The sequence below is a fragment of the Chenopodium album genome, chromosome 5 (genome assembly GCF_948465745.1).
Source record: "Chenopodium album chromosome 5, dcCheAlbu1.1, whole genome shotgun sequence".
Lineage (NCBI taxonomy): Eukaryota > Viridiplantae > Streptophyta > Magnoliopsida > Caryophyllales > Amaranthaceae > Chenopodium > Chenopodium album.
Window position 1 is genome coordinate 6,389,807 of NC_137838.1, and position 10,621 is coordinate 6,400,427.

At 34.5% G+C, this 10,621-nt stretch overlaps 2 protein-coding genes across 2 annotated transcripts; one reads left to right on the forward strand and one right to left on the reverse strand.

Moving 5' to 3' along the window:
* Positions 1 to 412: 412 nt before the first annotated feature.
* Positions 413 to 3,448, forward strand: LOC145631687 (putative L-type lectin-domain containing receptor kinase S.7). Its single transcript, XM_081683834.1, has 2 exons — positions 413 to 950; positions 1,643 to 3,448. Exons 1-2 carry the CDS (start codon positions 446 to 448, stop codon positions 3,298 to 3,300), a joined length of 2,163 nt encoding a protein of 720 aa, XP_081539960.1. The 5' UTR covers positions 413 to 445; the 3' UTR covers positions 3,301 to 3,448.
* A 328-nt stretch (positions 3,449 to 3,776) lies between these two features.
* On the reverse strand, positions 3,777 to 6,428 carry LOC145631688 (small ribosomal subunit protein uS7-like). Its single transcript, XM_081683835.1, has 4 exons — positions 6,240 to 6,428; positions 5,076 to 5,347; positions 4,653 to 4,856; positions 3,777 to 4,036 (listed from the first exon to the last, which is right to left on the reverse strand). The coding sequence occupies exons 1-4, from the start codon at positions 6,339 to 6,341 to the stop codon at positions 3,982 to 3,984; spliced, it is 633 nt and encodes a 210-aa protein (XP_081539961.1). The 5' UTR covers positions 6,342 to 6,428; the 3' UTR covers positions 3,777 to 3,981.
* Between the last annotated feature and the right edge of the window lie 4,193 nt (positions 6,429 to 10,621).

The following is a 10,621-nucleotide window of genomic DNA, read 5'->3' on the forward strand; positions in this document are numbered from 1 at the left end:
AAAAAAAAATAATGTAAATTTACTAGTTAGCCCTCCTATATGCATTCCAAATAAATAATTGCTATGCGCCTAGTTACACTCAAGTCAGAGTATCAATATCACATGAGCTGACAATACACACCTACTATGTTAGGCAGAAAAAATAGCACAATTGTTCGAATGAATTAAGATATCATGTGATATTATCCAACTTATTCAGCCCCACAATTAATTCCATTATTGATATTACATGCATTAATACAACAAAATGCCAAAATTTGATAGTGGCCTTTGTTCTTATCGTCGTCCTCCTCAACTTAATCTATCTTTTTCATATTTTACACACTAATTGACAAATTCATCTATCTTCTTTTTATTGCACCAATGCTCTTTATTGTGCCACGTCCATTTACATTACTCGTACACAACTAGTGTTACTCTTACGTGACCAACTTTTACAAACTATATGCTTCATTATTTTCATATCAATCCTCTACCATTACCACCACCACTACCACCGCAAACATTTTTTTCGCAACCCTTTCCTATGGCATGTACAACTTCCTCGAAGGAAGTTCTCGGTTGGTTAACTCTTATATTAGTTTTACGTGTGGTTTTGGGTAGCGAAGATGGTACTAAGTTGCAACATAAAATTACCATGACTAAATCTCTATCATTTCCGGAGTTTAGTACGTCTATTAACCCGAGGATTGAACATGATGTGAAACTCCTAGGAAGTGCTAAGTTCTCGAGTGACAAGAGAAGCATTCAAATTCCGGATATCTCAGAAACAGATGACCTTAGGCATCAAGCTGGTCGCGCAATATACTCTTCACCCATTCGGGTGTTTGATCCTAGTACCCAAACACCAGCTTCGTTTGACACTACATTCACCTTTCAATTCAACAATCATACTTCGAGCTCATTCAATGATACTCATGCTTCAGGAGAATCTCAATTATCTCATGGGGGTAAGAAGAGTTAATTTTCCGTTTTGTCTTAGTTTAAAAGATTTGTGGGGTAAAGTTCATATCAAACTATGGAAGCTCCTTTAACTCTAAATGATTTGAAGCCTATAATGCACGAAAATATACCAAAATAAACCATTACCCATATGAGATATCGTGATTCCTGATTGTTTAAAGGTTGAATATTTGTAGATTTTAGGCTGCTTTTGGAAAATCTAAGACTAATGTTTGGCTTTTAATCAGGAAATTTTTAAGGATTAGTAACTTTTTTGTTGATGTCTTTGGTATTATATTAAGATTTGAGATAGCTTAGAAAATAAGTGAATGATTGGACAATCATACAAGCTGCATACTTATCCTGATTACTGAAGTCTCATTTTATGCAATAATCTTTTAAGCTAGCTAGTAGTATAACTAGTATGTAGCATAAACATTTTACCCAAATAAAGCTCTTATTTCCATAGTTTCTAAGCACATTTTGGTACAACAATTATCCTTAAACAAATTAGTTTTAGACCAGAGCAATTTCAGCTAATCCTAAGGTTCAAAATCAGTACTTAATATATGCCTAATTTTCTCAATTTTACTAATCAATAATATGACTTATGCTCTCAAAAAGTTAAGATTATAGATAATAGATAAATTGCAGTATAATGTTATAGTGACAAATAACAGTTCAATAAAATTATATGCAGGAAGTGGACTGACCTTTCTGATTGCCCCGGATGAGTTCACAGTAGGCCGACCCGGTCCTTGGCTAGGAATGCTAAATGATGCCTGCAACGACGACTACAAGTTCGTGGCCGTGGAGTTTGACACCCGCCAAAACCCGGAGTTTGGTGATCCGAATGATAACCACATTGGCATCAACTTAGGCAGCATTGTTTCAAAATCCACTATTAATGCATCAGATTACGGCCTATCCTTTGAAGACGGCTCAACCCATTTGGCTCAAATAACCTACAATGGCTATACAAAGAGGATGGATATTCGAGTTGGATCACACCCAAGGATGCCCTTAAGATCAGTGTTTTCGGATGACATTGACCTCACTCCATTTCTGAATGAGTATATGTTTGTAGGGTTCTCTGCTTCAACAGGAAACAGAACACAAATACACAACATTATGTCCTGGAACTTTACCCACAAAACCCCTGCATTACTCCGGTATCCAACAAGCGAGACGTGTGAGAGTAAGATTTTGGTGGGTAAGAATCAAGTTGGTGAAGTTCGTGCAGTACCCATCAAAGAAAAAAGGCCATCTACAACTTTTTTGATCTTTGTTTGTGTTGTGGTGCTCTGTTTTGTGATTCTCATCAACCTGTATTGCAACGGCAAGAGACCGAAATCTGGTAGTACTAGTGGTTCGGCATTTTTGGTCTTATCGGAAATGAAGCCCCGGCCAACGCCTCCAAACAAGCCGAGGAGGTTTACAGGGGCAGAGCTGTCACTAGCTACTAGGGGGTTTACTGATTGGGAGGTTTTAGGGAGTGATTCAAGTGGTGTATTGTATAGGGGTACTTTGCCAAATGGGTGTCATGTTGCTGTCAAGCGTTTCTCAATTCAATTCTTGAGCTCTTTAACCATGGACAGAAGGAAGTTCCTAAAGCGGGTTGGGGCTTTGAGCCGGATCAAGCACCCAGGGCTGCTGCCTATCCGAGGCTGGTGTTATGATACAAGGGAATATATGGTGGTTTATGAGTATATGTTTAATGGGTGTGTTGATAAGTGGTTGTTTGGTGTTGGGGTTTTACCTTGGAGTCGGCGTTTTAAGGTTGTGAAAAATGTTGCTAATGGGTTAAGCCATCTGCATTCGCGTCAACTTGCTCATAACAACGTTCAAGTAAGCAGTGTTTTCCTTGACGTGAGCTTTAAGGCCTCAATCGGGGATTTTGGACTGAGTGATCCATTTGGGATTGATCCGGTATCCAGTAGAAGTGTTGATGTGTTCAACTTTGGCATTTTCGTGCTTGAAGTAGTGGCCGGGAGGAAGAGATGGGCAGCCGAGCCAGAAACTAGAGTGTCAGGTTCTAGTCAAAGTGAAATAGAGATGGATGAAATGGACTTGGTGGACTATGCATGGATAATGCATGAGAGGAATGAGAAAATTAAGATGGCTGATCGAAGGATGGGAGCCGTGGTAAATACCGATCAAGCAGTTCGAGTTGTGGACATAGCATTGCTTTGTACCTTGCCTGAGAACAATGGAAGGCCTACAATGGAGGAAATAGTTATGTTCTTGACCACAGACTGCCTCTTGCCCAAGCTGCCACCAAATCGACCGATTGTGTTATTTCCATACAACAGCGGCCCTCACCTTTGTGGAGGGTACGCTTGTGCTCCCTTCAGTTAAAAATTGAGAGTAACATAATCAGAAATATTAGCTAAAAATCGAGAGTAACATAATCAGAAATATTTGTGTGATCGAGATGAGTTGTTGAAAAAGAGAATGATAATTTGATTATACTGCAGCATTTATTTGCATTTACATTAAATTAATATTTTGATTGTAAATACAAAATAGTGAGCTATGTAGGCATGCCAAAAACAGAAAAGAAAAAAAGAAGTGAGTTATAATTCAGATAGTGTAGTTCTTTTCAACCAGTTGGACAATGCTCTTATTCAAATGAGAAAACTACGGTGAATTGAACGGATCGATACTCGGATTTCAAGAAAAGAATTTGCCCTACAAAAACCTTGTTGCAGCAACAAGTGAACATTCCATTTCCATTTAATCCGTCTATTTCTATCCCCTCTTTAAGCTTTTCCAAATGGCTGGAATAAAAAATTGGGGATGGAGGGAGCAAGTATCGAACACTAGCATCAAGATTCAAGAGAAAACGAGAGCATAGGTAACATTAATTTTAAGTCTACATACTCATTCCCAAAGAAATGTAAATCAATCTAAACTGTAAAAGCGAGGTTGCTGACAAAAAAACTCTAGTACATCTTTGATTCTCATACAAAATCCATAGAGTACAAAACCAAAGAAAGAAGCAACAAAAATCCCAGTTCGCTCAATATAGTTCCTAACTTAACGGTTGGCCTTGGCAACTCTTTCAATCTCATCTTTCTTCTTGATAGCATAACTGCAGAAAAAAAATTACAGAAACAATAATAAATAATCCGTAAAAGACAGCATATGATGAGCATTGAGCTGCTCTGGCCTCTAGGTATCTTTCTAAACATGATACTCCATAAGAAATTATCCGTGTTAATGCACGGGATATATCTAGGATTACTATTGCTATGAAAAGATAATATATAAGAATCTTGATAAAAGGTACTCATACTTTTTAATAAAATAAGGTATAGTTGAACAAATTATTACTCGTAGAAAAGGTTAGTTTGATTTAAGCTATACCAAGTTATGTATTTAGAAAGGAAATTAATGGTTCACATATAATACACACAAGAATGAGCACCTTACCATACTACAGTTTTCAAACCATGACATTTCAACAATCAATAATAAGCAGTTAATGCTCAACAATCAACATACTACAGTTTTCAAACCATGACATTTCAACATTGAATTCAGCATGTCAAGAACTGTACAGCTAGCCAGCTGCCCACACACATCACCCAGCATATACAGCTAACTATAGAGCATTCATCAAAACAGACAGCTTACAGACTAAAGCCCAAGTAGCAACATCCAGGACAGCAATTCATCAACAGTGGTTATGGGTAGAGTGAAATTACCTGTTGGATGAACCCTTAGCGGCATTGATGAGTTCATCAGCAAGGCACTCGGCAATTGTCTTGATGTTCCTGAAAGCACTCTCACGAGCTCCAGTAGTAAGAAGATAGATTGCCTGATTAACACGCCTTAGTGGAGAGATATCAACAGCTTGACGCCTCACAACACCAGCAGAACCAATTCTGGTTGCATCTTCTCTGGGTCCACTGCATAACACAACATGGTTTAAGTAACAATAAGTCAATAACAGTATAATAATGCTTACAAGAAATGAATAATGTTGTAAAAATATTGAAAGCTAATGAAACAACACCGACTTTTAATTCACTTTTCAAAATGTCCTACATATGATAAAAATGAACTAAAACAAAAACAAAGCCTGTAGAGAAGTCAATACAGAGAGGAGCCTATAGAGAAGTCAATACCTGTTGATGATGGCATCAACAACAATTTGAATGGGGTTTGAGTCAGTCAGGAGATGGATGATGTCCATGGCATGCTTAATAATGCGAACAGCCATCAGCTTCTTTCCATTGTTGCGCCCGTGCATCATGAGAGAGTTGGTCAACCTCTCAACAATAGGGCACTGAGCTTTCCTGAAACGCTTCATCTGATATCTTCCAGAAGTGTGAGGCACGTATGTGGCATGCTTCACAGCAGTCACTCCAATGTAATCAGCCAAAGCAATGTCATGCACCTACATGTCAAACCAAGGGCATTCTTAGCACAAATATAAGTACTAAAACACGCATCCAAAAATAATACTTGTAAAATCCATCTATTGTCAATAAACACGCTCCTTAAGAGACAAAAATGTTATTCATCTAATGTAGCCACGAAAGAACCAAATCATCCATAATGTCGGCAACTTACAACTAAATCACAAATTCACAATATTGCTTATAAAATTCTAACCCTCTACAGTCTACACACCAATTAAAATCAACAGAATACTTTAAACACAATACAGCAAGGTCACAATGAATTCCAGAAACAATAGCTACCGTGATTAAAACTCGTAACGTAACAACTAAATCAGGACAACCCGAGTGCTTTCATTCCTATTCACATTCCCATTAAAATGACAAACGATGAAATGAAATTCACAAATACATACATATACATTGTACATGATTATTTCACTACACCAAACGCTGAAAAAATAAAACAATTGGTACGCCTAAATTCCTCAATTCCAAAATTAAATAATCCTAGCAATTTTAAATAAACTATCTCAAATCACTAAAGTATATGGATAAACAACAACTTCAAAACCATTTCAATGAAAATAATCAATAATAAGCATGCTTAATAATTAACAATCTCAAGATCCAACAAAACTAACAAATTAGCAGCAACCTACATCATCCATCATCAAATTAAGTCCAAGTTAAAGCCTTTTCCGCTTAATTAGCGTAAACAAAAGTAAAATCATCTCACATGAACATACAAATCAGTAGAAATAAATAAAATCACACGTTTTGAAACAATAAAGATCGAAAACATAAACCCTAAGTTAAGAGATAAAATAAAGAGGATTAAATTCAAATATATAAATAAAAAGGAAAAAGAGAGATAAGATTACGAACAGTGACTTCTTCGAAGCTCCATCGACCGAAAAGCTTGACCTCATTTTGCAAAGGATCGGAAGTTTCAACAGGGACTGGGACTGCAACTTCTACCGCCGCCATGGTTGAGAGATTGAGCAGAGAGAAGTGGAGGAGAGAGAAAGTGTGAAGTGCAGAACTTAAAGCTCGCAAAAACCCTAATTTGCCAAGCTTTGGAACTAACTTGGACCCATTTTATATTGGGGTTGCATGGATATGGGCCGCTCAGAATTTGATTTCAAAGGCCCACTGTTTTTATTCATTTGCCGTTTTTTTTGGGGGGGGGGGGGGTTGGGGGGGTTGGTTTATGTGTTATGAGTAGAGGCTTTAAGCAAACCCGATCCGACCCGAAAAATATCCGATTCAGATTTGATCTCGTATGAACATAACAATATAGCATGAGTTAACTTTAAAAATTGACCCGACCTGACCCGATCATATCAGACCTAATCCGATCATCCGAATTGACATCTTTAATTATGGGGGCAGTGGGCTGGTGTAGATTACTAGGTTTAGATGTTAATCAATCGGATTTGAATTAGGTTTGACACTTTGAACCTTACATATATTGATAAATTTGATATATATACATAGAAAGTTACAAGATTATATATTGATAAATTTGATATATAACATAGAAAGTTACATGATTAACCATTATTCTAAAAACAATAACCATCAACTCACATTAAAAAGACAATTTCAACAACAATTATGCTATACATTTTAAAAGCAATGACAAATAATGTAGTGGCCCTAAACCATAAAACGGTTGAAATTCAATAAGGTTTAGGAGTTGTACGCTCAATTGTCATCCTCCAATTCTTGATAAATTTCTTCAGTGCGCTTTCCACGAAAGGTCTTGATCCGATACCAGAACATGGGACGAATGTTAGAAGAAGTGGTGGAATTGAAACAGATTCCTGGGGAGGAATTTTAAAGGGAGGAATGTTAGGCATTTAGAAATGCATAACAAAGGGTATTCATGTAATTATGTATATGTACAAATGAATAAATATTCTGATATCATTGGATGATCAAACGATACCATTGAATATGCAGTGATACAATATGTGCACATAATGGTATTATATATGCATCAGTTGTACTAAATTTATGCGTAAATAGTACCACCGAGGATTCAATGGTACTATATAAACTTTCAGTGAAACAATCAGCATGTGGTCCCCCATCACGTGATATAATATGACCAAAAAATAGGTGTGGGTGGACCACTCTCTTCTTAACTCTCTCCTCTTTTCTCTCTCTGCCATGTGTTTTTATAATATTTTAATCAATGTTATGCATTAGTAAATGCATAACTTTCCTCCATTTCTAGTTCCTCGATTCCCGGGTTTGGGCATTTTCCTGTGCATCCGGGTCAACAATTGGGTCTCTTTTAATGGGCCAATAGTAGACAAATTTACGGGCTGGCTTACTTGAAACAATAGTGTAGCTTCGTTTGATCTTTGGGCTTGGACGGCCCGCAAATGAGACAGATTCAAGAACTTGACAATTTATCTCAGCATCTCTTTCAACCTCGTCCATTTTTGCTCGTGATTACTCTATTAAGGAAAAAACAAAGTGTTATATGATTAGGAGCATTGTTATGGCAAGATATTATGCTTGTACATACTTTGTATAAGTTTCTACGAGTAAAGAGCACAACTACTCCCTAAACTAAGCAAAAAGTTGCATTTAGCTCACTGAACTTTTAAAAGTTGCTAGTTACTCACTATAACCTATTGTGACCTTCATTTACAGGTTAATTGGTAAAACTCCCTAAACTTTTTTGACATAAAAGTTAGTGTACACCCTAAACTTTCCTATAACTCCCTAAACTTCCTCACATAATTTTTAATTAATTAGCCATTTAATTATAAAAAATTATTGTATATAAAAAATTCTAACAACATGTATATATATACTCTAATGCATTTTTGATACTATATATGTTATTATTTTGTAAAATAAATAGTGAAGAAAAAAAGAAATTGAATTATTCAGTAAAAATGAAAAAAATGGCTACTTAGGGTCTGTTCTCATTGACTGAACTCAGCTGACCTGAACTGAACTGAAATGAATATTTTATAAGAGAAGGAAATTAGGAGCTGAGCTGAATTGAACTGAACTGAATTTCAACGTAAGAGAACAGACCCTTATTAGCAAAAAAAATTTATTTTATTTTAATAAATAGCTAATTCTAGTTTGCCTTAAATAATTATTTTTAGTCTGGTTTAACTCTTGTAAAAAAAAAAATAAAAAAATAAAAAAATAAAAATAAAAAAACAAAAAAAACCCTTAATATAATACGAAGTACATAATAGTGACAAAACTTTGGCTATTTATATAATTTAATTCCATAACTAGCTAAAATATTGATTTGGAAGGAAGTTATTTATTTATTTTTATTCATCTCTTTTGAATTGATTTAGTTCAATTTTTTTTTTTTTTTTTTTTGGTTTTTATTTATATTTTTGGTTTTTTTTTTTTTTAATTTTTTTTTCCTGTTTTTGGACTTTTTAGTTAGAAAACTTTATAGCCACGAACTAATATAAGTAAACCACTGCTATTAAGCAACCCTAATTTCAAAATCACAAAAAATTCTAAACTATCTTCTTGATCATGCATCACAAAAAAATTGGAATTTTAAGTAGTTTTTTTTTTTATCAACACACACAGCTGCAAATTCTTATGATGATGAGGGGGTTTTTTTTTAAAGGAGACGATAAGGGATTTTTAGTACTATGTTCTCTGTTAAAGTCTGCTAATTATAAATTTTGTTGAGTTTAATGTGCATAATAAATCAAACATTCAAACTAATAACTACTCGTATGTTATATATAATGGCACACAATGAATATGCTCATCTTGTTCAAAGAACAATTTGATTCTTGATTGTTTGATTTGGTAAGCCATTCTTTCTACTATGATGTTAATGTATATGGATCATCTAATTAAAAAAATTTTAAATTAAAAAACGAACCAAATTAGTGCAAAGGAAAAGATTCCGTCAAAGTCAAAAATTTAGTTAGTTAGTTAGTTTTAGAATTTAAATTTAGATTTCCCATTGGCTTTCAAATGATGGTTAGATTGTTATTTGTTAAATTAATATATATATATATATATATATATATATATATATATATATATTAATTATTGTACTAATATGTAAACTCCTTAAACTTTGGAGTAAACTATTCTACTATTGTACTAAGAGTTTAGTGAGTAAACTATTGTACTATTGTACTAATATATATATATATATATATATATATATATATATATATATATATATATATATATATATATATATATATATATATAAGCCCAAAGTTTAAGGAGTTTACATATTAGTACAATAGTTTAGGCAAAGTTTAGGGAGTTAACCTGCTATATCAGGTTGCTACCTGAAAAATTACCTCCAACTACATGAGTAGTGAGTAACTTGCAACTTTTAAGAGTTTAGTGAGTAAATTGCAACTTTTGGCTAAATTTAGGGAGTAGTTGTATGCTTTACTCAAGTTTCTACGTATACTTGTTCAATAAATACGATTTTTTAATTTTAATCATCCTCTTATGTAAATTGTCGAGTTATATACAATTAAGAGTACTAATGTTTGGCAAAAGTTGCAAAGAAGGTACTAAAGTTTCAAAATGTGCAAAGAGGGTACTTGAACCCTTATTGTAGGTAAACAATCCGGTTTGACTTGGTGAAACCGGTTGGTACCATTTCTCAATTTAAAACTTTAAATAAAATAAAAGGAAAAGGTGAGTGAGCATTGGAAAACAAAAAACCACCATTTCCTTCTGACATTAGCGCCACCTAAGCTTTCATCTAAACAAAATCAACAATATTCAACCCATTTCATCAAATTATCCAAAAAAAATCACAATATTTCATCAATTTATTCAATATTTCATCAAATCAATTAAACACATAAAACAACTGATCTTCAACATTATTCTTATAATCAATCAACAAAATTAAAAAATCATTTAGGGTCAAAAATGACAAAAATCAAATCAATCGAACACAAACGACGAAATCTAAACCTATGCCGCCACGACCCCTGCCGCTATTACTCATTAGCCACCGCTACGACGCTACTTAACCTTGGTCGACGCCTTCCTTCTCGCCACAAAGCTTTTGTCGACAGCTTTTAAACTCAGGAACACCAATTATTAATCGTTAACCCAAATCCAAAAACATCACATCTGACAGTGAAAATACTACCAATTCCCATTTTGCTCACCTTAATCAAGAATGCCATTTTCATCAAAATTTAGGGATTTCACTTTCCCCACCCAATTTGTCCTCTATTCTTAAATGAAACCACCACTAAGATGAAAAAATGTGAAGG